At 44.6% G+C, this 27,197-nt stretch overlaps 1 protein-coding gene across 2 annotated transcripts in view; it reads left to right on the top strand.

Annotated features, from left to right (window-relative positions):
• The first annotated feature begins 7,106 nt into the window (after positions 1-7,106).
• CRISPLD2 (cysteine rich secretory protein LCCL domain containing 2) overlaps positions 7,107-27,197 on the top strand; it is a 43,689-nt gene continuing 23,598 nt past the window's right edge. Inside the window, exons 1-5 of one of the 2 annotated variants that reach the window (XM_066637232.1) lie at positions 7,107-7,184; positions 7,694-7,745; positions 16,164-16,485; positions 25,446-25,564; positions 26,782-26,914. In XM_066637232.1, the coding sequence (XP_066493329.1) occupies positions 16,237-16,485; positions 25,446-25,564; positions 26,782-26,914 (501 nt within the window). In that variant the 5' untranslated portion in view covers positions 7,107-7,184; positions 7,694-7,745; positions 16,164-16,236. The remainder of the gene's footprint in view (positions 7,185-7,693; positions 7,746-16,163; positions 16,486-25,445; positions 25,565-26,781; positions 26,915-27,197) is intronic. The other variant, XM_066637233.1, reaches the window with a different exon arrangement.

Below are 27,197 nucleotides of genomic sequence, written 5' to 3'. Positions count from 1 at the left end.
TAATGCCCAACATCTCCAGTTACATCTGTAAGAAACCTCTGTCTTGAGTCTTGCTGCAGATAGAAAATGCTAGGCTTAGTGGTCTGTGAATTAGACTTAAACCTGGAAGATCCAGGTTCAAATCCCCTCTCATCCTTTAAACTTCTTGAGTGGGCCAGTCACTGTCTCGCAGCCTCACCTACCTCACAGGCTTGGTTGTGAGGACAAAAGGCGGAGAGGAACCATGTATGCTTCCCTGAGCTTGGAGGAAGAGTGGTATAAAACCAGAAGAATGTACACTGGCGGCATCAATAACTCAGAGACAGAGCATAGGCTTTGTATATGCAGAAGGTCTGAAGTTCATTTCCTGAAGTTTCTAATTTGAGGATCTGGGAAGCGTTGGGAAATACTTTTGGAGATTTGCATCTAGTTGGAGTAGCAGGCCTGACTCAGCAGGCAGCATCATAGGAAAGGAAGGCTGGATGGTATGTTAGATCTGCACCATTTATGGCTTTATAAGTTAGCACCTTGAACTGTACTCTGAAGTTAACAACTCTTGATGCTGGGACCGACAGTGTCATGTATCTCAAGGCCATCCCTGCCACCAGAAGTCAGGCTGGTGCTTTTTGTGTTTGGCTTGTTTTTTCTGAAAGGCCGTCACAGAGCTCTGTGGAGCATGTTGCAGTCAATGCTGTAAAGGCAGGAAATAATTTTTATTCTATTTGTAGAGGCATGTTATGATTCCCTGTAGCCTCCCAGAACCTTTGCAAGGGAGAATTGTGACTTGCCAAACCGCTTGCCAAGGGTATTTCCAACTTTGGTACCATTGCAAGTCTGAAGAAAACTTGACTGTCATTTGGAGGTTTTGTTTTCTAACCTTTGCTAGGAACCAATGTGACCAAAGGATAGATCCTTCTTAAAATTTTAGGACTACCATTGTCTGAAAGGATTTTGTGTGTGAAAGCCAGATACCTTTGTTTAAAAATGACAACACTGGTTCTCTTAATTCTGCAAGATTGGCCATTTTGTTTTTAGAATGGTGTTAATAAATGCCTTGCTGTTAATGTTTTTACAAGAAATCCCCAGCACAGGATGCAAGGGCTGCAACTGGAGCTCTTTCTTGTTGCGTTTGGTTTGAAGGAAATTGTGAAAGAGGAGAGGAGTTGTGTGTTTACAGATGGAACATCCTGTCTGAAGTGAAAACTTGTCGACATTACTCTTCTTCTTGACGTTCGTTAACTAATTGGTTGTGGGTTCCAACCCCTTTCAGACATACTGCAGAGGTGAGTTCTGCACCAGAATCTCGGGCTGTCATCATGCAAAGACACCCTTTTCTCAAAAGAATGCTGCTGCAATTCTAGGTATGAAAAACATGTTGAAATCTCAGCACCAAGTGACTCGATTGGTTCTTCACTTATGAAAACGTTTGTTGTTCCCGACAGTCATGCAATCTCCTGGGAGATTGCCAAGTCCTTGCTACCTCACCGGAATGAGTCTGTGGACCAACATGCAATGTCATTATCACTTAACCACAATTTTGATTTCATGTTTTGCTGTGCTGTAGTCCTTGTTACAGAACAAACTGTATGTTGTCTTGTAGGAACTCTGTAACAGATTGTCAGTGCATAGCTAGAGGGTATTATAATACTATGTACAGAAATTCTTGAATTGGGTTTCACGCTTAAGAGAAGGCAGAAAAATAGCTGACAATAAGTATTTCTAATACCAATAGTTTTAAAAGGGGGTTATACACAGGCATGGAAGTTGGAGAGGTCTACCAACAGCCATGATGACTGTAGGTTGGGGGAGGGACCATGGCTTGCAATCCACATGCAGCTGTTTGATATATCATGTATGGCTCATGAAAATATGTCGACTGAGCTCCTTTTAGCATCACAATAAAAAAAGGTAAATAAAACATTTTCAAGCTTTATACTTACACAGGCTGTTTTGCTGTCTTAAAAGTTAGACCTATTCTTGGGTATATTGGGGTACTAAATCCAAAAATGGCATTGGTTGTGCCCAATTGGCTCTAGTTTTGGGGATACAACATAGCCACCTTATATGCTGATTCAAGCAGCCTCCTTGTGAGGAAGCCATGGCATCTACAGTTTATAAGGTGGCTATGCTGTACCTCCAAAATTAGAGCCAATCAGGCAAAACTGATGCCATTTTTTGATTCAGCACCCCAAAAATATCCTAAATCCGTTCAAACGTCCTTAGCAACTAAAAAAAGTTGTTTTGTAGGCCTTTGTTATTTACTGTGTATAAGCTGAGTCCACTGGTTTAAAATGTAAGTTTAATGTTCATGGTGATTAAATATATTTAAGAATTTAAATGCTTCTTAAATATTGCAGTTCTCATACGTATGAAGTTCACTGTATGTGGCTCTTACGTTAAGCAAGTTTGGCCACCCCTGCTTATAGATCCTCTGTTTTAGAGGCAGAAAACCCTTGAGTGCCAGATGCTGGTGATACAATACAAGAGGGTTGTGGCCTTTATTTCTTATTTACAAGCTTTCCGTGTGCATTTGACTGACCACTTTGGAAAGATAGATGTCCAACTAAGTGAATCTTTTGGTCTGATTCAGTGGGACACTTCTAATGATCTTATAAGCCATACCAGCTAAATATACCCTCCGAATCCAGGAGAGGATCTTTTGAGTTCCAATTCTTGTGTCGCAGGCTCAGTTCCCGGCATCTTCAGGAACTGGACTGGGAAAGACTTCTGCTCAAGACCCTGCAGGTTCTCTACCAGTAGCCAGTCTGCTTCATCTACTATTTATTTATGTTACATACTCCCTTTACTTTCATGGTGGAACTCAAGGCAGTGTACAGAGGACTCCTAGATAATTTCATTCCAGGCACTGAACAGATTGAGTCCTGCTTATCCTCAGTGGGTATGGGTCAGTGTGTGTTGAAAAAACTATAATTCTTATACTGCTCTCATTGACGTGCAGTCATCCTAGTATGCCAGGCATCAGGGAGTGGGGTTAGATGCTACAAAATAGCAGCTATGAGAAAGATAAGAAGCTTTGAAGGAGGCTTGGAGGTGGTAGAGGGGATAGATAGATGATAGATAGATAGGGGAGGCAAGAGTGCAGGAGATAGGGCTTAAGTTCCTCTATGGATCTGATTAAAATTCAAGTTGCAGAAGAACTTCTGCTACCATAACTCTGCCAGTTTTGATTTTTGAGCAGTGTTTGACAAAGCTTAGTTGCTGTGCTTTTAAACTATGCCCTGAGACCTTATCACAGAGGGACACAGGAATCTTTATTTCATAACTCTTCTGGCTGCTAACATTTCTGCAGGCTTTAGCCACAACCCTTCAAGCATGTCTTTGCAGTCATGAAGGCTAGGAACTTGTTTTGCCCTTTCAAAAGTGAAAGCAGAATTCTGCACTTACTGTCCTGCATTTCTGTGAAAACACAACTTCCCACCTAGTCTTGCCCATCTTATATTCTGGGGAGGGTCTGGCCTTCCATCCCAGGACTGTTGCCTGTCCCATCACATCTTGCTCTTGGTTGCTGCTGGTGTCTGGGTGGTCATGCATACTTTCCATACTGTGCAAGTCTCTGAATCTTACTTACTCTCCCTTAAATGCAAATGTTTTCCAGTCCCCTTTTCCTCAGTTCTGAAATCTGTCTGTGATTTACTTAATACTGAAAAGACCTTGGCTAGTTCTGTCTCCTAAGCTTACATGTACACACCTTCCACCTCGGTTCCCCCCCCCCCGCCCCATTTGCTAAGGTCTCACATCAAAGGGTAGTGTGGCTTTAGAGCTCCATCCAAAAAGTGGATTATGGGGCAAAATTTATAGTTTATTAATTATGGTGTCTGCAAGTGACAGATTTATTTTTCCATGCAGGTTTTTTATATGTATATATAGCTCTCATTATAGAGTTTCCTTTTGGACCAACTATCTTCTGACTCAGCTGCTCTGATGAAGAAGAAAACTATTGATGCTTTGAAATTTGTTGATCATCGCCATAGTTCAGCGGCTTCAAGTCCATTAGCTGCTAAGGCTCCAATTTTCCTTGTCAGTAATAATGGGACTCAACAAGGAGCACATAGCAGATTTAGCCCCTGTCCTTTTCCAATGATGTCTCTGTATAAAGCCATTATTTTTTAAAAATGCTGTGTTAAACAAATATAAACTAATTGTGTTTTTTTTCAACAACTGGTCAATTTTTTTAACCCATGTGGCCCAGGAACGTCTATGCCTCCCGGAGTATGTGGTTAATTATTCAAAATTAGTCCTGTTGTTGGCAACCTTCAGTCTCGAAAGACTAGCACTCTGAAAGGTGGTTCTGGAACAGCATCTAGTGTGACTGAGAAGGCCGATTCGGGAGTGACAATCCCTTCCACACTGGGAGCAAGTGCAGTCTGTAGTAAAGAGGCACATATGTAGTGGAGCTCCTTGAAGAGTAAGACACTTTTTTTTCTAAAACAGCTAATTGCCAATGAAAATAACAATGAAACATATCCCCCAAAAGAAGAAATGAAAAATTTAGAAAATCAAATTACACCCCCCTCCCCGTTCTTATCCGGCATACTCCTAAAATGTATCTGTGTCTTATAATAGTACAACTTGAGGCCAAGACAACCATTCTTTGCACAATACCTATTTAACTCATGGAATTCAGTGCCCTATGGAATCATCTGCAAGCTGCAGTGGTGGCTGAGATGGCTTTAACCCATTTTTGCCTGACCCGCAGGTGTTCACATTTAGTCCCTGTTGTGTATACACAACGTTGGGCAGAAATGGCTTAAAAGGGGGTTAGATAAATTTGTGAAGGAGGAGAGGTGAGTCAACAGTAATACCGTATTTTTGTTGAGTGCTTTCTGCAAATGTAAAGTGATTCACGTGTCCTTACAACTCGGTAGGGAAATTATTATCCCCATATTGTAGATGGAAGGACTGAGCCTGAGACAGAGCAGTTTGCCTAAGATCATCTAGTGCAGTGTTTCTCAACCACCTCAAGTACCAGTGGTACTTGAGGTGGTATCTGGTGGTACTCAGACCCCTGCTGCTTGGCAGCGAGACTATCAATGCAACAAGCAGAAGTTTGAGGCTTGGTTTGGCAGGCAGAGCTCCAGTGTGTGCTTTTTGCATGCTTGAAAATGCCCTCCCACCTGTCCCGAGCCTCTTATCAGTGTTTGTCAGGTTGCATCTGGCCTCCCAATTGGTTACCGGTGGTGACATCAGTGCCAGTAACTTTTGGTGGCACTTTCAATTGATGGATCATGCAGATTGGTGCAGCAGGGATCAAATATTGAGAAACACTGATCTAATGAGTTCATGGCAGTTGAGGTTTGAACCAGGGAAGTCCTGATTTGCATCTCAGTTTTGTCTCTGCTATCCTAGATTGACTCATGTTTTATCTCAGCTTATGCTCAATGACTTGTAATTATGATGGGAAACCTCTTTGTTCAGGAGAGTACAGCTTGAGATACTAGATAAGATACTATTTGGGGATTGATAGTAAGGAATCAATGCTCTCACACTTTCCTTGTAGAATGAATTGATCAGCCTTTGTTCTGATCCAGAAGGGGTTCTGATGTTCTTGTCCAGTCTGTTGCCTCTCAACACAGAGTCCTGCAACACAAATGTTTATCAAGTATGTTATTTTTCCCAGACCTTAAGAGTAACCTTATGCAATATTTTGTTTTAATATGAGATGGCTCCTGAGTGTAGCATTAGAGCTCCCCCTAACGTTCTTCCTGGTCAAGCTCCCTCTTGTCAAATGCCTGGTCTGCCTTGTAAATGCCAAATCATGGTAAGCAGTGAATGCAGTTTTCTGCATATTTCATCATGACTTATGACACAAACCAGTTTCCGGAAAGTTCGTGGCAGCTTGTATAACTGTGATCTGGTTTTATAACTAAAACCAGTGTGGTATAAATAAAAAATGTTCGCTTTTAAGGTTCAAAAAGCCATACCCTCTTCTCTTCCCAGCAAACAATAATTTCCACATTTTGCTCATTTTCACATTCTGGTCTAAGAATATAGTAGAACTAGAAACTGCGTAAAAGAGAGTAACCAAATTGGTCAATGGGATGGAGCACCTTCTGAAACAGGCTTTTCAGTTGTCAGGTTGCACTTTTTTTTTTTGCAGGAAAAGTGAGTAAGGAACAGGGGAACAATTATAGTCAATGGAGCTTATTCCCAGGTAAGTGTGGATAGGATTGTGGCCTAAGGCTTCCAAAATTATGCATGGATTGGAGAAAGAGTAGTTTTTGTCTTACACACACAACACTAAAAACAGGCATTGTTCAATGACATTGATTGGTGGATACTTTATGATGGACAGAAACAGGTGGTACTTCACATGGTGCACAATGAGTCTACTTGTAACGTGCGATGGACTTTACTTCTAGAAATCTGTGCAAACCTCTTTTAAAGGCATTGAGGTCAGACACCATCATCGCATCATGTAGCAAGGAGTTCCACATGTATTTCATATGTGTTACCTTACAATAACAATGTAAGGTAGTGGTTCTCAGACATTTTAGCACTGGACCCACTTTTTAGAATGACGATCTGTCGGGACCCACTGGAAGTAAAGTCATTAACCTAGAAGTGATGTGATGGCCAGAAGTAACATCATCAAGCAAGTAATCTTCTGCAAGTGTATGAGCTGTCTCTACTCTGCAGCATTGCATGGGAGGGGATGTGATGATAAATTATGGGCATTCATGTTAAGGTTCATGTTTGCCTTCACACATGCAGTTCATCCCTTGATGGTGATACAATCATCAAGAGGTAGCAATCTATATGTACTAATCAATCCTCAGTCTACTTTCAAGGGCTGTGTGAATTTGCCTTGATTGTCAAAAACCTGCTCGGCTCTCTTTCATGCTCAAGTCATCTGTCCTCAATCCTACTGCTACATTTTTACAACCTCTGCAAACCCACTCTTCCCCCCTCCCACTACACACAGAGCATCTTAGGATAAAGTACAGCTTTATCTCTGTACTATAAGATCAGGGCGATTGCATTGTTGCTTCACCCCAGCCATCATCTCATCACTCTGTTACTGCAAAAGCAAACTCTTTCTAGCAGGAGCCAACCCAGATGCCTGCTTGGCCTCTGGGGGATCACATTTCAGAGCTTATGCAGGCATAACTAGGAGCCAGGGGGAAGGGAATCACACAGTGCACTCTAGAATCACTTCTGCCCTAACAAAAAAGAAAAAAAGAAAGGTAAGTTTCTTTTGTCTTATGGGTTCTCCTTTCTTCCAGCCTTTTAGTCAGTTTCTTTGGATTCTGGTCAATTTCAGAGACCCTTCTTTTGCTTCCAGGCTGGTAATATGTGCATTCCCCCCCCCCCTTTGCTAGTGTGTGTTTAGATCATTTTTGAGACGACTGCACTGAGAAATTGAATAGCCCTCTTCTCATTGGTATGTTCTGGTAAGGAAAGGGGGGGGGAGATTTAGCAAAGACTTTAACATTCAGTTCAGATCAAAGTCACTTCCCTCTCCTCCCTGGTATATTTCCAGGAAGTAGCAAGGAAGTAGAGGCTATTGCATCTACTGGGATCTTGTCAAAAGGGGTGGGGGGAAGGGTGGAGGGAGGAGAAAAGCAAGGATGGTTATAAATGCAACAGGACAGAGAGTCCTCTACAACAGTTGCTCTGAGATCCTGAGAGAGCCCTACCCCTGGTTCTGCTCCCACTTCTAAGACTTAATTTAGATATTTCTCTTTGTCACCAGTAGGTTTCAGGAGGACTTAAAACAAAGGACTTTCCCCCCATTCTTTACAAAGGTAAGTGCCACATTTTTTGAAAGTTGTTTTTCCTAGGGAGGAGGTGAGTGATGTTAATGTCTAAGACAGGAAGAATGCTTTTGTTTCAAGTGTAATTTTCTTTTCCCAAGAGAACCTAGAAAGAGGGCTTTGCAGTTTTGTTCTAGAGGGAAAAATTCAGTGCTGGATCTGCAGAGGGCTCTCGCAAAGGAGAGACTTCTGGTATTTCTTGTCAGTCAGTGCTAACTTTCTTTTCAGAGGCAATGGGATAAAGTGATTGATCCAGGTGACTGAGCAGGGTTGCTCTGAAAGTCTCATCTGAGGTCCAACCTTGGGAAACCTTGGGATGGAGGTGCAAACACGGTGGCACTGCCACGAATTGTTTTCTCACCCTTAGTTACACTGGAGTTAGTCAGCCAGCTTGCCTCAATGAGATCTGTTTGTATGACTTGCTGAGTGTGGTCAATTCATTTGCAGTTTGGCAGTGGGCATCAACTTCACCTCAACTCTCACATTGTCACTGGTTATCCTGGCTCGGAGGTTTGCATGTTAGTGTCTCAATCAATAGGCACTAACATCCTCAAGGAACCCCTGGAACAATGGGCTCTCAGTGTGCTTTGTTTTGGCAATGCTGTTGCCCACCCCACCACTCATTTCCAGAGCTTTGCCCCCTTTTAGAATGCTTGCAAGCTGAATCTGCATGTGCTTACGCATTCATCTGGTCCTTCTCCATTATTAGAGAATGTTTCCTTCCTGATTTTTTTTCCCCCCAAGCTGCATTTGTACATATCCACCTATTCTGTAAAGGTGCTTTGCTAATTCCACCAGCAGATGATTGTTTTGGGAAAGGTAGCTAGGCTGGTTGTCAATCTTGCTCAACCCTGGCTACTTCACCCCCTCTTGGAGGGGTCCCAAAATGCTGTTCTCCCCACGCTTGCCATTTGTTAGATGCTTTGCTTCACAGATGCTGTTGCACTTATTCAACACACTTATACAAAAGGGAATCTCCTAAGATTGAGAGCATTTCTGTATGGAAAGTGCTCAGAGATTATAGCTTCAGATAATGGGGAACAAGTTGAAGTGAACACAGAAACCTGCCCTGTACTGAGTTTGGCCATTGGTCCATTCAGCTCAGTCAATATTGGCTGGTAGCAAACTCTCCACTGTTTCAGATGGGGGTCTTTTCTCTGCCCCTTCTGGTGACTGAACCTAGGACATCCCCTCTCTGTGCCACAGCTCCTCTCTGAAAAATAACAAAAGGTGCAGGTAGATTCTCAAAGGATGGTGAAGACCTTTTATGCCACCCCAATGACAGCGTTAAACTCACATACCTGAATGTGACATTATCCTTCAGCAGCTGAATGTTGCTGAGTTATGAGAGGGAAATCTTTATTTTTTTTAAGAACTTGCTTAAAATGTGATAAAACAGTTACACTTCCCAAACATAGGCACAGTTTACAAGCATTTTTAATCCAAACCCAGCTACTAAATTCCTGTGTAACTTGTTCTGTTTAACTGACTTGTTCTATTCAAAAATCTATTGGGATTTGAGGTCTTTCACTAGTTCCATACTTCATATTCTGGTACCCTGCATATTTACTCATATGCAAGTTCTGCAGGAGTTACTCTTGAATACATCCGCACCGTATTGCAACCTTTTTCTATGTTGTTAAAAATATCCCTGTCAGGAGTCTGGGTGATGCCATGAAGCAACAGTGGACATGCTGTACGCTGTTTTAACCGTGAAATGCAAAAATGAACATAAGTCTTTTCTGTCAGTCTATCAATGGATCTTCATGTGTGCTTTAATTCAGGCTTGTGATGGGGTGGAATGAATATGTTTGTGAGTTTTTTGTTTAGTCACAGACTAGAAACTTTTCTTTAAAAGAATTCTAAGATTCAGTGGGCTGATTAAGGTGGAGCAAAAGTGTCCTGGGTTCAGGAAGTGACAAGGATGGTGGGATTATTATATCATACACTTAGGGGAGGACTTGGTCTTTTGAGTTAGATACTGTATTACCTCTCAGAAGTTTTAAGTAGCATTTATTTATTTAAAAGATTTTTACCCCACCTTTCCTCTGCCAGAGCAGATGCCCAAAGTGGCTTACAATTTCCAGGTAAAAGTGTTGTTATTATTGTTGGGTCTTATAATAGGTAGGAATGGCACAGTTATAAAACTCTTTGCTTAAAAAGGGGTATGGATTGTTTGACCTGCACCCTTTGATGTTGCGATACTTGTTCTGTTTTCAATTTAATCGATCAGAGTGGGATTTTAACGGTTGCTGTGAATGTACATCCTCCTTGCACCAAACTGAAATCTATTTGTCATCCTCTTCCACCCTGCCATGGAACACATGGTTTCTCCCTCATCTTATCCCCACAACCACCTTGTGAGGTAGGCTGAGATGGACTGACTGCATGCAGAGTACTCAGTAAGCTTCTTGGCCGAGTAGGGTGAGAGCTGCCTGGTCCTAATCCAACTCTCTTAACCACTATGCCATGCTGGTTGTCCATCATGTGGCTGACTCACACACGCAGCTGTGCCCATAGAGTAGATTCGCTCCACCACATTTGGAGCAAGCCAATTTGGTCCTGTGAATTGGCTCTAATGTGCAACTGTGCAAAAATCCTGGCCGGGTTGCTTTGTGGGCAGTCTTGCCCTGAGATATGTGGGGTGACTCTGCGCTGTGCTTTTCCAAGCAGAATACAACTAACTCCCCCAGCCACAGGAAGGGTTTCCCCTTTAGTTCCAAGCCTTGGACTCTTTTTCCAGAATCCAGATGAGGCTTCTCCTCTGTCTGCACTGGGAGGCACTTTTCTGTCGACTCATGGCTTTCTGATTCATCCCAGATGTCAACGCAGCATCTGTAGCGCGCAAGTCGGATGAATTCAAAAAGAGGTCACCATCGGTGAGGCTCTCCCCCCTTCTCTCCACCCTCTTGCTTGAAACAAAAGCAACGTTTATTCAGCTGGCTAGATGGCAGCAGGTCCCTTTCAAAAGAATGGCAGGCGCTGGGAGAAAAGTTCCAAATCAAGCACCATTTCCTTCCTTTCCCCCAGGCGTTTGCAGAGAGTCTGCATGAGAGTTGGGGGACTGGGTCTGGGAGGAACTGGGAGGAAATCTCAAGAACCCAGCAGTGACCAGCCCTACATGATTGAAGAAGTAGCAAATATATGGGGTGAAGAGAAGGGATGGCAGACAGCCTGGGAACTCAGCAGGATAGTCTCAGCCACACATTGCCCAGCTGAAGGAAGCACAGTAGACCTTGGAGGAGCCAAACAGAGATGTGGCACTCTGGGAACCTCTGGTTTCCAGCAGCTGCAGAATTTTTCCCTTGAACTGCATGCAGTTCTCTCTTCTACAGCAGCCCTAGTGTGCACTTGTTTTCTGGGATACAGACTCTACTGGTAGATGGGGAAAGACCCATATATGAGATCCTCATGAGCTGGTGCCAATCAGTGTCAACAAAATCAACCCAATATTGACCGATGGTCTATAAGACAGCTTCATACATGTATATAGAGAGCCAGGATGGTGCACTGTTCGGGAACTGGACTTAGACCTGGAAGATAAGGTTCAAAATCCCTCTCAGCCATGAAGCTTCCCAGGTGACCTTGGGCCAGTCACTATCTTAGCCTCACCTACCTCACAGGGTTGTTGTGAGGACAAAAGAAGGAACCATGTATGCCATCCTGAGCTCCTTGGAGGAAGGGTGGTATAAAAATATGTGATAAATATATGAAATAAGTATATAGGAGAACTATTCCTGACTGCTAGGGTTCTGGATGCTAGTTTCATGCCCTGACCCAGCCTGGCTTAGATTCGGCAGCGTGACTGTATTTCAGTGATCTGCCATGCTCAATAGCAGGTGGAACAGGAAACTGGTCACAGTGCAAGACCCTGCTAACAATCCAATGCCGATAAGTCAACTTTGCTGCTTCTCAGCTCAGGCCTCTTTAAATGTTCCAGGTGGAGAAGGTAGTGTCTGCTTCTCTTTCACATGACAGTGGAGCAGTGGCCAAGTTCCCAGCTAGAGGGAAGGACTAGACGGTGGTGTTTGCCTAGGCAGCACAAAGAGCAACTGGGAGCTTGCATGCTATGATGACCTGTGCAGGTGTGAGTGGGTTTGCCTGTGCCCACTTCTGTGTGCGGAGGAGGAGGGGTTAGCTGAGATGGGATAGACTCCAGCAGACAGTGCCAATTTTCCATGCAGGTCACAATGATAAGAACGAACAGCTCCTACACGTCTGGGATCAGGAGGTGGCTATGGACGCCATGCTTGGCTTCCCAGACCAGTAACGTCTACATTGACCTGCACTGATTCTCCAGGGTTATCAACAGAGGAAAGTGTTTTCCAGCCTGCCCTGGAGATGGCAGAGGTTGAACATGGCATCTTCTGAGTGCAGTGATGCTGCCCATTGGTGGAGGCAGAGTGCTGGGCTGCATGGATGGATCCAACAGGTATATTAGGTGAATCTTGCAGGGTCTGAGCCAAAGCCCAGAATCCTGTTTCCCAGAGTGGCCAGGCATATGGCTCCAGAAAGACCACAAGCAGGGCACAGGGCATTGGCTTTCTTGTATGGTGGCTGTGCCCCAGCAAATGGTATTTAATGGTATACTGTCTTTGGACATGGCAGTTCAGAGACGATCATGCCTCAAGGGTCCAGGTCAAAGTATTACAACTTCCAGACTGGGATGAACTCATCATTTCAATATTAGCAGATTAACAGAGGGGGAAGAATCGCCTCCAGCCAGCTTGTGTTAGCTCTTTAGAACCTTGGAATTGTCAGGATTTGAGGGGGTAGAGTGAGGGACAGAGAGGGGAAGAATAACTCATAATCCATATCAGGGCTTTGCAAAAGCAGGTTGGGATTTCTTCTATAAAACCGAAGTCCATTCTGCAACCTCGGTCTGATCCTCCACATTCTTTGGATTCTGGAACGTGCCCAGGAATGCAGGATTGGCCCGACGAGTCAACACATGCCTGGCGTGATCTTGTCCTTTCATTTAAATCATGTTGTGGCTGCAACATCTGGTTAGGAGGCTGGTGTCAGCAGCAGAGTGCTGGGCAAGAGGTGGGGGTAATGGGCTAGCTCCGTAAGGGTTGGCCAATCCCAAAGGTCTTTACATCTGTTCTTCTGCTGATTATTATCAGTCTTGAAATGGGTCTTTCTTCCTGGGAGGCACTTTTATGCATCTTGTAAATTGCTCATGCAGGAAACAGCAAGTTACTGAGCGCTTGATTATCTCTTGAGGTTGTTTTCCCAAATTCTCCAAGGGCTGGTTTACGCATTATGGTTGCTGGATAAAGCCTGTTTCAAATGGGTCCACGTGGAGACCATCATCACGTGGAGTCCAGTGGTTTGCTCTGAGTGGCTTTCCAAGGTCTCCCTGGGCCTTCCTAGCATAGATCTTTTGGCTACAGATGCTCAAATCTGAGTCTTTATGCATGCAAAGCATATGCTCCACCGTTGAGTGATGGGCGCTCCTGATGAGCATATGACGTGAGTCAGACCATTGGTCTATTTAGCTTGATGATTTAGCAACTGTTCTCTAGGGTTTCAGAATGAGGAAAGTCTTTCCTGGCCTCACCTGAAGATGGCAGAGATGGAACCTGGGCCCTTTTGCATACAAAACGTGTCTCTGCCACTGAGTGCTGGGCTGCCAGGATAGTCTCCTGAAACAGGCAACTATTTCTTTACCCAGCATGGTGCAATTAATCTGTGGAACTCCTTGCCACAGGATGTGGTGATGGCATCTGGTCGAGATGCGTTTAAAAGGAGATTGGACAGATCTGAGATCTGACAAGTTTTTACAGAATGCCTCCCAAAACTGGAGTCTTGGGTAATAAACCTGAGATCTAGCAACCCTTGTGTGATAAACAAACTGACCAAAGCAGTTTACTTTTCAGGGTTTGTTTACTAAGACCAGCATCCTTGCCCCTGTGCAGACCATAATTAAAAGTAGTGTTCTTCAACCTTTCTCTGTAAACCGCTTTGTGAACTTTTTGTTGATAAGCAGTATATAAATACCATTAATAATAATAATAATAATAATAATAAATAATGGGGGTGGGCTGGGACGATGGTGAAGTGGGCAGATCAGCTCCTGGGAAGAGGCAGGATCAGCAGTGGGTGCCCAGTCTCATACTGTAATGGGGGGGGGGTTTGCATAAAAAAAAACCACTGGATTGCATTTATCTCTAAAATGCATGACCTGGGACAAAATAGGGGCACTTATTTCCCAGAGACAAGGACCAGGAAAGCCCTAAATTGGGGGGGGGGGAGAGTTCTGTGTATTGTAAAAAGGGGACAGAGGGGGGAATGCTCTGCTGGCACTATGCATTGTCTGTTGGAACTAGCTGCTGAAAGACTTTAAGAAGAATTAGGCATGTGTCCACCTTGAAGACTCTTGGTCCATAATTTGTCTACTTGCCTGCATAGAGCAAGGAAAGGTTGGTGCCTCTTTCTCTGAGCTGACAAACATTACATCAGATGGCCCAGTGCACTTTCTGTAACTTTACTGTTTCCTGAGAGCAGGCGATCTGTTTGGGCAAGGTTGCCGAGACGAGACAGCGCGGGCCGGTCTGAGTGGGGATACATATGTTAACCGTCTGCCGTACCTAAAAAGCAGGCCACACTGGAAAAAATGGCTTGAGCTAAAAGGCCACATTGTCAATGCTTACAGAAGAGCATCCATTTATAACCCCTTCGAAGAAGACTCTGAGAGTAGGAATTGTTCCCTGAAGTGGGTCAGACTGTCTACAAAAGTAACCGCTTGAGGTTAGCCACACCAAGCAAGGCTTTTGCTTGCAAGGAGGTGTGTGTGTGTGTGTGTGGGGGGGGGGGGAAGTACCCAAACAATGCTGCAAAGAGAATGAGGTTAAGGCAATATTTGTCCCCAGAGATGCTGAAGTCATCAACCAGGAAGCTAGTTTGGGGAAGGGGGGTTATAACTGCAGAGGTTCATCTTTGTGGGGTGGCTGGGTTAGTAGAGGATGAATGAAGGAGGAGATGCTTCTGCCACAGAGGGTTTAGAAAACTGGGGGCCCTTGTAAGGGAGCCTGTTTCAAAGAGAATTCCACTGCCCCTTGACCTGGTGTGTATGTCTGTGTTAAGCTTCAGTCTGGAGCAAGTTTTGAATGAGATTGCATAGGCTAACTGAATATATGCAAATGAGGAACAACCTATTGGTTCAAAATGTGCCTTCCTTTTTAAACTTTTACTTGATCCAAATGAAGAAGTTAAATGCAAGGGCTGAACTTGACTAATACCTCAAATGCAATGCTCACCATTTCTGGAGCACAGCTGTGTTACAACACAATCCCACACAGGCTTACTCAGAAGTAAATCTCATTGAGTTCAATACTGAGCAGGGGAGAAAAATTGTATCCATTATTCTAGCCTTATCAATCCATTTCACTTTCCCATCGTTTATGTGTAAGATAGAAGTAACAAACATTAACTGGTGCCCTTTTTTACATCTGATCTAAGATTTACCAGACTCAAGCTGCAATCCTATAATGCTTACCTGGGAGTAAGTACCTCAAATTCAATGAGACTTCTGAATAGATATGCATTACGCCAGTGTCATTTTAAAGACATGCTTTAAAATGTAATCAGTTCTCAGCCAACGGGCATTCCCAACAGGAGACATCCTTCTCATGTCTTGTTAGGTGAAAAGCAGTAGGACATTCCTTGTTATCTCCAGATAAGATCATTGCAATATCCTCAACATGGGTCTGCCTGTGAAAAGTGTTTGAAAGCTGCCTGGTACAAGATAAAGGAGAGACAAAAGAAGGGTAGGGGCTAAGTCAGGGGTGCTCACACTTTTTTGGCTCGAGAGCTACTTTGAAACCCAGCAAGGCCCGGAGATCTACCAGAGTTTTTTTTACAATGTTCGCGCCATCATAACATATAACAGTTATGTGTACAATGTATGTTGGTGTACCTTGAGCCCCACTGAGTATAACAAGACTTACTCCTGAGTAGACATGCCTAGGATTAGGCTATGAGGCTGCAATCCTAGCCACACTTACCTGGGAGTAAGCCCCATTGAGTACAATGGGTTGAGGTCAACCCTTAACCTCCTTAGTCAACCTCATGCTTGAGCCTAGCCTGATTGTGCTTGACTATCTTACTTCTGTACCTGCCTGCCTGGAAACTGGTGGTGTCATGTTTGGGGTTACTGAAGGCCTTAAATGCTATAGGTCAATGTACCCTCTCTGTGCTGCGATTCTGTCTTTAATTTGTTTCTTAAGTTTGTTTTGTGGTACAATCTAAGTTTTTCTGCATGGGTTTTTTTGAATGAAAAGTTAATATTTTATTTAGTGGTCAAAAACTTGCACTTTTGAGGGATTTCATTTTATAGGCCAAAGCAGCTGCTTATCTTGAATCCAGAAGTCCTGAGATTTCTCCATTTGTCTTTCTGTATTCTAGATCCATCGTGCGGCCAGAAGAGGGTCATTTGAAGGAAGAGGCTTCTCCATCTTCCGTTTCCACCAAGCAGAGAATGGCTAGAAGTCCAACCCTCCCATGGGCCATCATCCCATTTGGGCTCCTGCTCCTGGCCCATGGACTTCATGGCATGTTCTTGTCCAATTCCACCGTTTTGGAAGCCATCCTCAGTAAATACCGAGATGAGCCGTCCCACTCAAGGGCAAAGAGAGCCATTTCCAGATCAGACAAAGAAGAGATCCTCATGCTTCATAATAAGCTGAGAGGACAAGTTTACCCTTCAGCATCCAACATGGAATACATGGTGAGTTAAGTTTCCCTCCCATAATTACAGGACTGTCACTGGATCAAAGAAACCCAAGCTGATTAACTGGGAGGATTTGGGTTTTATTTAGTCAATTACATTTCTGCATCAGTAAAAGACCAGTTCAGACACATTTGTCATAGCAGGCATCATCTTAGCAGAGATGCTTCTTTTTATGTTTGAAAGAGATCAGGGAATGCCTCTTCCAAGCATTAGCAGCATTAGCATTAGCAGCAACAGCATTAGCAGAGGCAGCCTCTCTTGTGTGTGGAAAGGGAGAAATGTATCTTCTGCTTTTCATGAGCACCTTATGCTTGTAGCATGTAGCTCCAGCAGGGCTGGTCTTTCATGAGAGTAATGGAGGTGGGTCCCCTTTGCCAGAAGGTTGGGGGGGGCACTGCCCCCCTTCCATCTGCTTGTGTTCTACCTCCTCCTTCTGTTTCCACTTTCTAAATTTGAAAAGGAAGCAGGGAGTGGAGCAGGAGAGGATACGTGGAGAAGAAGAGAGTGTTGGGCTGCTTCATCAGACACTCTAGCCCACCACTTCTCTCTCCTCTGCACATACTTTTCCTCTTTGTTCCCCTGTTCCTTTTTTGAATCCAGGAAGTGAGTGGAGAAGCAGAAGTGGAGTCAGCAGCTGGGATACTACTGGAAGAGGGTTAGTCAGCATTTGCCATGTTTTCTCAGGCACTGGGAAGTTTGAAGCTGGTTCTGGACTCCACCCTTTCACATGGCCTTGAAATTGACCTCATTTCTCTGATTTAGGCCATGTGCTCTATAACAAATTCCAGCATAAGGAGGTCTCCCCTCCAGTGGTTTCCTGGAACAAATTTGGCTCAGATTGCAGCTTCTTGTGTCATTTCAACTGGAAAGGAACTGTTAACAGGGTCAGCTCAACCTGGTGCCACCATTCTCATGGTTTAGTTTCTCACTCTACATCTCTTGCTATTAAGAAACTGTTGCTAAGTTTTCCATCACACTCTAAGGTGACCCAGCAATGAGAGCCAGGCTGGGGTTCTGCAGATAAGGGGGTGGGGCTTCAAAAAGGAAACCCAGGTTAGAACTCCTGCTCAGCCATGGAGGTCATTGGGTGTCCTTGGGCCAACCATACCGTCCTAGAACAACTACCATGCGTTGTTTCAGGGATAAGATGCTGGTGTCAGAGAGGAGATGCATGTCATTATTTGAGTGGGTGAGATACAACGTTAAGCTAAATATTGGTATTGTAGGTTGTACCCCAAGAAAATGGATCCTGACTAAATTCCACTGAAATTCAACAAGACAAATGAGGCACAATTAATTTCAATGAGATTTAGACTTTCTAGGGAAATTACCTGTTGTTGTTATCTTTTTCCCCACCTTTCTACAACATATTCAAAGTTTTATTATGGCATTAAATGAATGATAAATATAATTGCTTTTCTAAAACAAAATAAAGAGAAGCAACTTAAAACAGCATCATCAAACATATCAAAATCCCAAGAACTACAGCTATCCTTTCAATCCTGGTATAGAAGCACTTTTCATCACAGTTAGTCTTGGACAATGGCCATCTCTAAAGATGTCCATTTCCCAAAGGTTCTGTGCCAACCTATTCCATTACCAAACTCATTGGGATATTCAGACTTTCCTAATGTTTAAACTGCATTTTCCTGCTTTGATGTTCATTCTTTTCCATCATTGTGCACTGAAATCAACTGCATGGAGAAACCACAATGGTAAATTCCGAGAAGTGTATGTTTTTAAAAACAAAATCCCAGCAGTACTTCAACTATGCCAGGTTATTCTTTGGCAAAGCATATGTGATGCAACTTGAAAACTCAACCTTAAGGTCCTTTGGATGTTTGGCAACTGGGGAGTTCAACTTTCTGAGCATTAACCAGGGCTGACCCATGACCTCTTGGCACTTGAAGCAGTGTGCCAAATGCTGCTCCCTCTTATCTGGTGATGTGCCAATCTCTGCTTCTTCCACTCCCTGGAGGACGTGAGGAAGAGAGGAGGGATATCTAGTTTTTCAAATTGTATGTTTTCTTTGGTATACAGAACTACATCACCTGACTATACCCCTCCTATCTAGAGTTTCTACTAGAGCAGTGGTGGCTAACCTATGGCACGCGTGCCAGAGAGGGCACGCAGAACCGTCTCTGTGGGCACGCACGCCATTGCCCCAGCAGCCAGGCGGGAGCCTCTATGATCACCACCTTGGGGCGCAGCCACAAAACCAGCCTCCTCCTGCTGGCAGCAGCCGGGGCAAGGGAGGGAGGGGCGAGGACAAGGGGGGAAAGGAACGGACAGCAGGGGGAAGAAGGAGATCAGGCAGGGCTGACGGTGCTCCCATCTAGGCAGGCCACCCAGGGAGGAGGAAGGCTGAGAGGCCCTCTGCCCAGCAGTCCAATGGGAGCGCTTCCTCCCTCCCCTGTCTGGGGTAAGGCGGGCAGCTCACATGCCTCGTGAGAGTGCGGCGGGTGGGGCACAGGGAAGCTGCTGGTGCTGCGGGCTTTGGGGAGCCAGCCCTGCAGGTGGTGCTGGTCCTGAAGTAAGTCTCATTAAAGTCATTGGGATTTGCTCCCCAGGCTAGGATTGCAGCCTGAGAGCCCAATCCTATGCATGTGTACTCAGGAGTCAGTCCATTGTAGTCAGTGGGGCTTACTCCCAGGAAAGCGAGGGTAGGATTGCAGCCCTAGTCAAAAGTGTGAGGGTTTGTTCCTAGTTAAAGAGCCCAATGCTATGCATATCTATGTGGGAGTCAGTCCCATTATAGTCAATGGGGCTTGCTCCCAGGAAAGTGTGGCTAGGATTGCAGCCTGAGAGCCTGCTCCTGTGCATGTCTACTCAGAAGTAAGCCCCATTACAGTGTGCGTGTCTACTCAGAAGTAAACCCCATTACAGTGGATGAGGCTTGCTCCCAGGAAAGGGTGGCTGGCATTGCAGCCTTGGAGCCTGCTCCTGTGCGTATCTACTCAGAAGTAAACCCGATTAGAGTCGGTGAGGCTTACTCCTAGGAAAGAGTGGCTGGGATTGCAACCTTAGAGCCCACTTCTGTGTGTGGAGCTTTTTAAAAAAATATATTTTCTTGTTTGAGAAAATGAGCAGTGGCAAGGTCTTGCAGCCACCCCCTCCCTGCCAGTATTTCTTTACCCAGTATGTAATTAGCCTGTGGAACTCTTTGCCACAGGAAGCAGTGATGACAGCTTGCCTAGATGCCTTTAAGAAGGGATTGGACAAGTTTCTAGAGGAAAAGTTCATTACAGGTTACAAGTAATAGTAGGTAAAGATGTTAATGTATGAGTTTTTTTTTAAACTAAAACCTCAGTATTCAGGTTAAATTGTTGTGTTGGCACTTTGCAATAAATAAGTGGGTTTTGGGTTGCGGTTTGGGCACTCGGTCTCTAAAAGGTTCGCCGTCACTGTACTAGAGTATCCCACTTGTTCTCTCTGTTCCACCAGGTTTCTATTAGGCCCACTATATCTATGTCCTTCTTTGAAACTGAGCACTCTAGGAACCCGATCTTGGTTCTTGCATTTGCATATAAACACTTGTGCATTGTGTGCTCTTCCAAATGTTTTTGGTGTGTATCTTCTCCCCTGCAGCCTTTAGCTCTCTTTGAGCAGTTGTCCTGCTCAAAAGAGCCCATTTCCCTCAGGAGTCAGTTTAAGAGGAGTTAGCTCTGCAACCATTTTGATGTCATGCACCAGCAGACTAGTTCAAGTGGAGCTCATCCCTTTTGTTCCACTTTAACTTTTCCCACTGCCTAACAAATCAGAATCCCTGCTCCCAACATCACTGCCTCATCCACATGTTGAAACTCTCTCACCTCTGCCTGTGTGTGAAACAAATAGCAGTTACATCTTTTTAGATTGTGAGCCTTTTTGGGACAGGGGAGCTATTTAGTTATTTGATTTTTCTCTGTAAACCGCTTTGTGAACTTTTAGTTGAAAAGCGGTACATAAATACTGTTAATTTCCAAAAAATACCACCCTGCAGCTCCTGGTCTTCAGGTTCCTTCCTAGCAAACTAAATTTGGCTTCCAGGATTGCTTGACTACAATTCCCAACCTCACGTGTGCCAGTATGCCAATTTCAAACCCATTTCTCTATGTTCCTAAGGATCAAATTACCCGCTATGAAGAGCCCATCACCCCAGGAGGACTATTCAGCATGAGTGGGTTCATCCTCTAAGGCAGGGGTGCCCAAACCCTGGCCCGGGGGCCACTTGTGGCCCTCAGGGGCTCCCAATCCAGCCCACGGGGTGCCCCCTGTCTCCAATGAGCCTCTGACCCTCCAGAGACTTGCTGGAGCCTGTGCCAGCTCCACCCAACGGCTCTCAGTGTGAGGATGACTGTTCAACCTCTCACTTGAGCTGTGGGATGAGGGCTCCCTCCACTACTTGCTGTTTCACATCTGTGATGCAGCAGTGGCAGTGAAGGAAAGGCCGGCCTTGCTTTGTGCAAGGCCTTTTATAGGCCTTGAGCTACTTCAAGACCTTCATTCACAGAAGTTCCGCCTCTAATATATTCATTTATGTAAATTTAGTCAAATTTGAAATGTAAATTATTTGTTTCCCGGCACCCGACACAGTGTCAGAGAGATGATGTGGCCCTCCTGCCAAAATGTTTGGACACCCCTGCTCTAAGGAATGGGTCACTTTTAAAGGATCATTTTGCTCTTCCTTGAATTGATTACTTTTTCGGCAAGATTCCCACTCTCTGTTGGCTCAGCAGTAGGAAACCTCTGCTGCATCCCTGAGGGTCTCATCCTCATCCCACTCTGCCTCTCTTAGCTTCTCCAGATCAGCTGCCTGGCTTCAAGAAGCAAATGTGTTCTCTCTGAGTCTGGACTTCATTGCTCTGAGAACACGCCCATGACCAGCAGTCATTCAAGTGGCACTCTGTGTGATACACCGAAAAGCACACCTCCCCCCACCCCTTTGACAGGAATTCACCATTCCTCACTTTTCTTATGAGAATCCTGAGTGGAAAAAATAGTCTGAGTTATGGACAATTGTCTGCATTACTGACAGAAAGCAGAACAGTTCATTTTGAAAAATAGCATCTTGAAAGACAGAAGCAGAAATAACATTTAGCCCACTTTGTTCCAACTCCTTTGCTATTAATCATCTTGGGGTTTTTTTTTGTCAGTGATAGAAGAATTTATAATTTTTTTTTTCTAAGAAGTTTGTATTTGCTGTCCTTTCTAAAAAACCTGGACATATTTATACAGAAATCCCATGAATCTTAAGTGGGAAGTGCTTCTGATTGGGGGCCAACTTTCTGTAGACCAGTAAATATGAAAGAGAACTGATGCAGTGTGAAGCCAAAAAGAATGTGCAAATGTGACAGAGGAGGTGCATGTGTGGTGTGTCCATAGCTTGGTGACGGATGGGGTGCTTGTCTTGCATGTACAAGGTATCAGGTGCATTCTTGGTGTCTCCAGTGAAAAAACTTCCAAGAGGAGGGCTAGAAATAAAACTGAGAGACAGTATAGAGCTTGAGGAGGGGCCGTAGCTTAGTAGGAGAGACCTTGCCTTGCACTCAGAGGGTTCCAGGTTCAGTCCCTAGCAGAGCCTCCAGGTGTCGATGGGAAAGACATAGGAGAAAAAGAACATGCTATGACTGGGGTGTCTCCTTTATTAATGTCCACATTTTCAACATTTCTCCAAACATGATGCTCCATGCCACAAATGTTCACATGACGACATTTAGCACAGCCCCCTTGGACCCTTGTACATTAATTTGTTTAAAGATTACGTTTTTGGGTCAATGAAAGTCAGGTTCTCAACATTCTCGATGTAGTTTATTTTCCACATTTTTGTACTGCCCTTCCTCCATGGAGTTCAGGGTGGTGTAGATGGTTCCTCCCCCTCTTTTTGCCTTTATAACAACCTGGTGGGGTAGGAGAGGCTGAGAGAGCAATAGTGAGAGTGACTAGCTCGAGTTCACCCAGGAAGTTTCATGGCTGAGATTTGAACCTGGATCTTCCAGGTCTAAGTCCAACTCCCAAACCACTACACCATCCTCAATTGTGTTTCAAGCACCCAATTCCTGCAGGTTGTATTGGAACATACAGCTTCGCTTGTGGACTCCTGCTGCAAGTCTATTTAGGATCACAGCTCCTGTTACTCTTGGGTAGATAAGCTGTTCCATGTTTGTGAGGGCAGGAACAGGCCTGCTGCTTCTCTGAAAGTAAACACAACGCCACGCAAGAAAGCCAAATGTATTTTCCTTGGCCTTCAGGGTCCCTCTCACTCAGTGCTGTAGCAGAAAACTTTCTGGCCAACAGCTGTTTGCTTGTCCAACGTGGTGTCTGCTTCATGTTTGGCTTTGCTCAATGTGCTTTTCTCCCTTTCTTCCCCCCCCTGAGTGCTGTGAGGTGCATAAAGAGCCTTAGCAAAAAGGCCAATGCTCGATGGCTCTGCTGGGACTGGCTCATAATCCACCTTTCATTGAGGCATATTTACCTAATAGGACTTGGAAATCACAGCACACACCTTCAGAATACAAATTGGGTGTTGGTCCTTTTGTTTTTGCAGCGAGATGTGTACATCCCCCCCCCCCCCCGCAGTCAATTTGTGGTCTTTTAAACTAAGACCAAGAGTGATTAGCAAATGGTTTTGTACACACAGTCCTTGGGTTTTCTGCAGACCTCTAGCAAACAGTTCCAACTAGACCTGGTGCTAATTTGGAGTTGGTTGCTAGAACGTGCGTTCTTGGCTCAGTTCCCCTCCCCCTTTTTCTCCTCTCCCCTTCATGCCTTGGCTCTGAAAAGTCACGCTCCCCAAGCATGAATGTACTTAAATGACCTGCACTCACTCCTGATTGCCAGGATTCCAGCTACTGTCTGGCTGTGGCATGTCCTGACATATGACCTGTGCAAAATACAGCAAGCAGAGTTCAGTGGCCAGTTTTATGCCCATCTCCAACGCTGTTTCTTCAAAGAGTGGCAGATCTGAAAGCCAGACTCCCTGTTCTGTTCTGATTAATGCCCCAATTCCAAGATCTCTTAAAAGGAAAAGTTAGTGCCTTGCAAAAATGGCACTGGCTTCACTATGGTTTCCATTATGGTCCTTCGGAATAATGTCAAACAGCCCTTTTCCTGCACAATTAGAGAAAACACAAAACAAAACAAACATGATGGTTCACAGGCGCATATCCTCATCGCTTTGCACCTTGAACTGCCTTTATGAGGAGAGGGCTATTTTTGCAGTGGTACAAAGAAATCACTTGCCTCACTGCTTGATGGCTGTAGTGCTCTCCGACTGTATGCAATGCACATTATTACCGAGAAGCATGTCCCAGGGAACTCGGTGGGGCTTATTTCAGTGTAGACATGCACTGTTTGTGTGATTGAACTTTGGGAGCGTGGGAGAGATACAGAGGAGGAGAAAGTGTGCACGGTGCTGAGTTACCAAAGTATGGTACTGATCATTAGGAGAATCGTCCTCACTGAGTGGCAGCTCCAGACCAACTGCCCGTTCACGGTACCAGGGAATTGGGCAGCAGGCAGGCACAAGTTCTCCTTCACCCAGTAGCTGCAGCCACAGGAGTGGGGCTGAAGGATTCTCACCTGCGTGCTTTGCACTTGCTGGGTGATTTTCCAAAGTTTTGTGGAATGGGGCCTTAGGCCACAATCCTAAGTGGGACTTACTTAGTGGGACTTACTTGAACACAATGGGACTTACTTCTGAATAGGCATGCATAGGATTGTGCAGTAAGAAGTTGAACATGTGAAAGATACTTTTTGGCAAGCAATCCCAGCAATGGTGCAGAGGTCCAATGGTTCAGTCCAATGATCCAGACCAATGGTCCAGCGATGGCCTAGAGGTCCAGCAGTGGGGATGGCAGGGGAACTACTTGTTCAGGGGCCCCTTTTCCCCCTCTTGCTCTTGGGCACTGTCTGCTCCCCTGCCTGCTGTATGGGGTAACAGGAGTCTGGCTTGCTGCACAGATCTGGGAAGGATTCAATAACCAGAACAGTGGGGGAATGTTTGTTAGTGTTCTGTTGCTGATCCTCCAACTGCATTGGAGAATTTAAGAATTTCAAGTAAAAATTAGCAACTTGGCAACCCTTTTAGCTGTTCATCAGGAAAAAAAATTAATAACTGGCTGTATTTAGACTGCGCATGTTCGAAAAATATGAAGCCAGCCAAAGAGGTGAATGGTTAGCCTTTTGTAACCTATAGAAGTTGCCCGTATTTTTTTATGCACACCTAGATGTAGACTGTGCAGTTTCCCTTAAGTATCTTAAATCCAGAACTCACAAATCTCCGAATTAAGTCAGGTGTGTGCCTTATAATCATGTCCACACAGAAATCTGCGGTTTCTTATTTGAGAAGGTTGATTCTGTTGTGCAGCTCTCATCTGTTTCAATGCACTAAGAACATCTCCATGGGTTGCATCCAGATCAGGCTAGTGGCGTGCAGCAGCCTTCAGGGTTAATGCTTGTGTTTTGGCAAGCTCACCTCTGAGGCCAGATGTGCAAAGTGTACATTTTCTCCCCAATATTGCTAGCCAAAAATAAAATTGCCCTGAACCACTTTGCAACTCTAGTACATCCACTTCTGTTGTATGTTTTTGTTATAGAGCAGTTACAAAGACAATGGAGAGCAGCCAAAGGCAAGCAAGTGCCATGTTGATTATGAGCTTAGAATGAGCGAAGAAATCTGTGACTTAAAAGCCTGGGTGTGTTGTCAGTGAGGCAAATTGGGAGCCAAACCTTGAAGGGAATGTGTATACGAGGCCATAGGGATCTCATCATGGATGTTCTATTAAAAACGCCTTTGTCAAAAGGACTCATTGCAAGATTGTTAAGGAGCACTCTCTTCTGTGCCACATTGAAGAGTTCTTGGATTTTGCTTGCAAGATTGCACTGTCTGTCCTTGGGCTTCTGGTTTGGCTCCTTTAAAAAGAAAGAAAAAAAATACCTGAACTAATTTCTCATCCTTTCCTCTTTCTCTCACCTAGACATGGGATGATGAACTGGAGAGATCAGCTGAGGCCTGGGCTCACGAATGCATTTGGGATCATGGGCCAGCCACCCTCCTCAGGTCTATTGGTCAAAACCTGGGAATTCATTGGGGCAGGTAAGATGTTACCACCAGCTTGTATTTGGAGGAGGTCTTCCTAGGTTGGGAACATCAGTGGTGAGGGAAGATGTGAATTTGAAATGGTTTTGATAAGAGCTAAAGGGCTCTCAAGAACATATTTGGAGATCTTCAAGCAGAGACTTGGCAGACACCCTTTGGAGATGCTCTAGGAGAATTTCCTGCAACAGAAAGGGGGTTTGACTAGATGACCTTGTAGGCCCCTTCCAACTCCATGATTCTACAAGCAGAGCCCTGTCAGATCAGAGCAATAATTCATTGTTCCCCAGCATCCCCTTACCTCTAGTGGCCAACCTGATGTCTCTGAGAAGCCCACAGCCTACTGAAGATGCCTCAAGAACACTAAAGAAAGTAAAATGGGGCAACCTACAAGTAGGAGGTAAAAGAGCTTGGCTATCATATTTGGCATTAAGAAATTCCATCCTTGCTTGTTGCAGAAATCCTTTCTCACAGACAATAAAATTCTTACTTGCTTTATTTAAATGCAAACAAACTTTTGTACAAATGCAAACAAGCCTTGCACCTGCACATGATCTAAAAAGATTCTAAATTTAAGTCAGATTATTAATGTGGCAACCAAAGGCAAGTACAATAACAAGAGGTGACACAAGCGGAGGCCTCCAGGAGTCTCAGTAGCAAGACAGAAGCTAAGGCAGGTCCTTCTATACTGTAAAGAAACCCATATTTGGCTCTTGAGTGGTGATGGATTTGCATTGCTCCTTAATCCCCCTATATATCTCACTGTCATTCTCTGTACAGCTAGACTCAGTGTTCCCAAATGAAAGCGATGTGTGTTCATTCCCTGATCACTTATGCATATGTGAGGTGGCAAGGAGTGTACTTTTCATAATCCTGGTTGGACATTTTATCCTAACACCATGGCCAGGACAAGGAATTGTGCTTGTTGATTCAGCTGACCGTTTTTGCCAGCTCTCAGTGGGAAGAGTTGGCTGCAAATGGCCCTTAATTGGAGTCTGGGCTGGGCTCCAGTGCTCATTTTCAGTACAAGGGTTGCATCTCCCACTCATGCACCTTAAATGTGATTCTGTATGCCTGCTGGAAGAGAGAGAAAGTCCCTGAGTTTGTGCAGAGTGTTTACTGCCAAATAATCTGGAATGCTCAGAGATGCTCTCTTTCATTTCCTTTTTCAGAGATGGTAGTTTGTGTTGAACCAGCCATGCCTCTGTTCTACCTAGGTACCGATCTCCAGCTTTCCATGTCCAATCTTGGTACGATGAAGTAAAAGATTATACCTACCCATATCCTCATGAATGCAGCCCATGGTGTCCAGAAAGGTGTTCGGGAGCTATGTGTACTCACTACACACAGGTAAGTGGAACAGGCCTTGTGTTGGAGGGTGCAGTATCTGCAAATCTGTGGACGTTCTTAGCTTGGGTTTGCACCTGAAAATAAGATCCGAACACTCTCTGCTCTCTGTTCCCAAATGAATCTCCTTCCCGAATAACAGTAAGGGCCACCTTGTCCAGCATTTTGCTATTCAAGAGCAGCCACTCAGATATCCTGAAAGCGAAGAATGGCGACACAAGAAGGGCCAACTCTCTGATGTGGCAATTGGGAAAAGCAATTGGCATGCAATGGGACTGACCCATAT

This window comes from Tiliqua scincoides, chromosome 9 (genome assembly GCF_035046505.1).
Source record: "Tiliqua scincoides isolate rTilSci1 chromosome 9, rTilSci1.hap2, whole genome shotgun sequence".
NCBI lineage: Eukaryota > Metazoa > Chordata > Lepidosauria > Squamata > Scincidae > Tiliqua > Tiliqua scincoides.
Note: the sequence above shows the minus strand (reverse complement) of the source record. Positions and strands in the feature narration are given on the sequence as shown.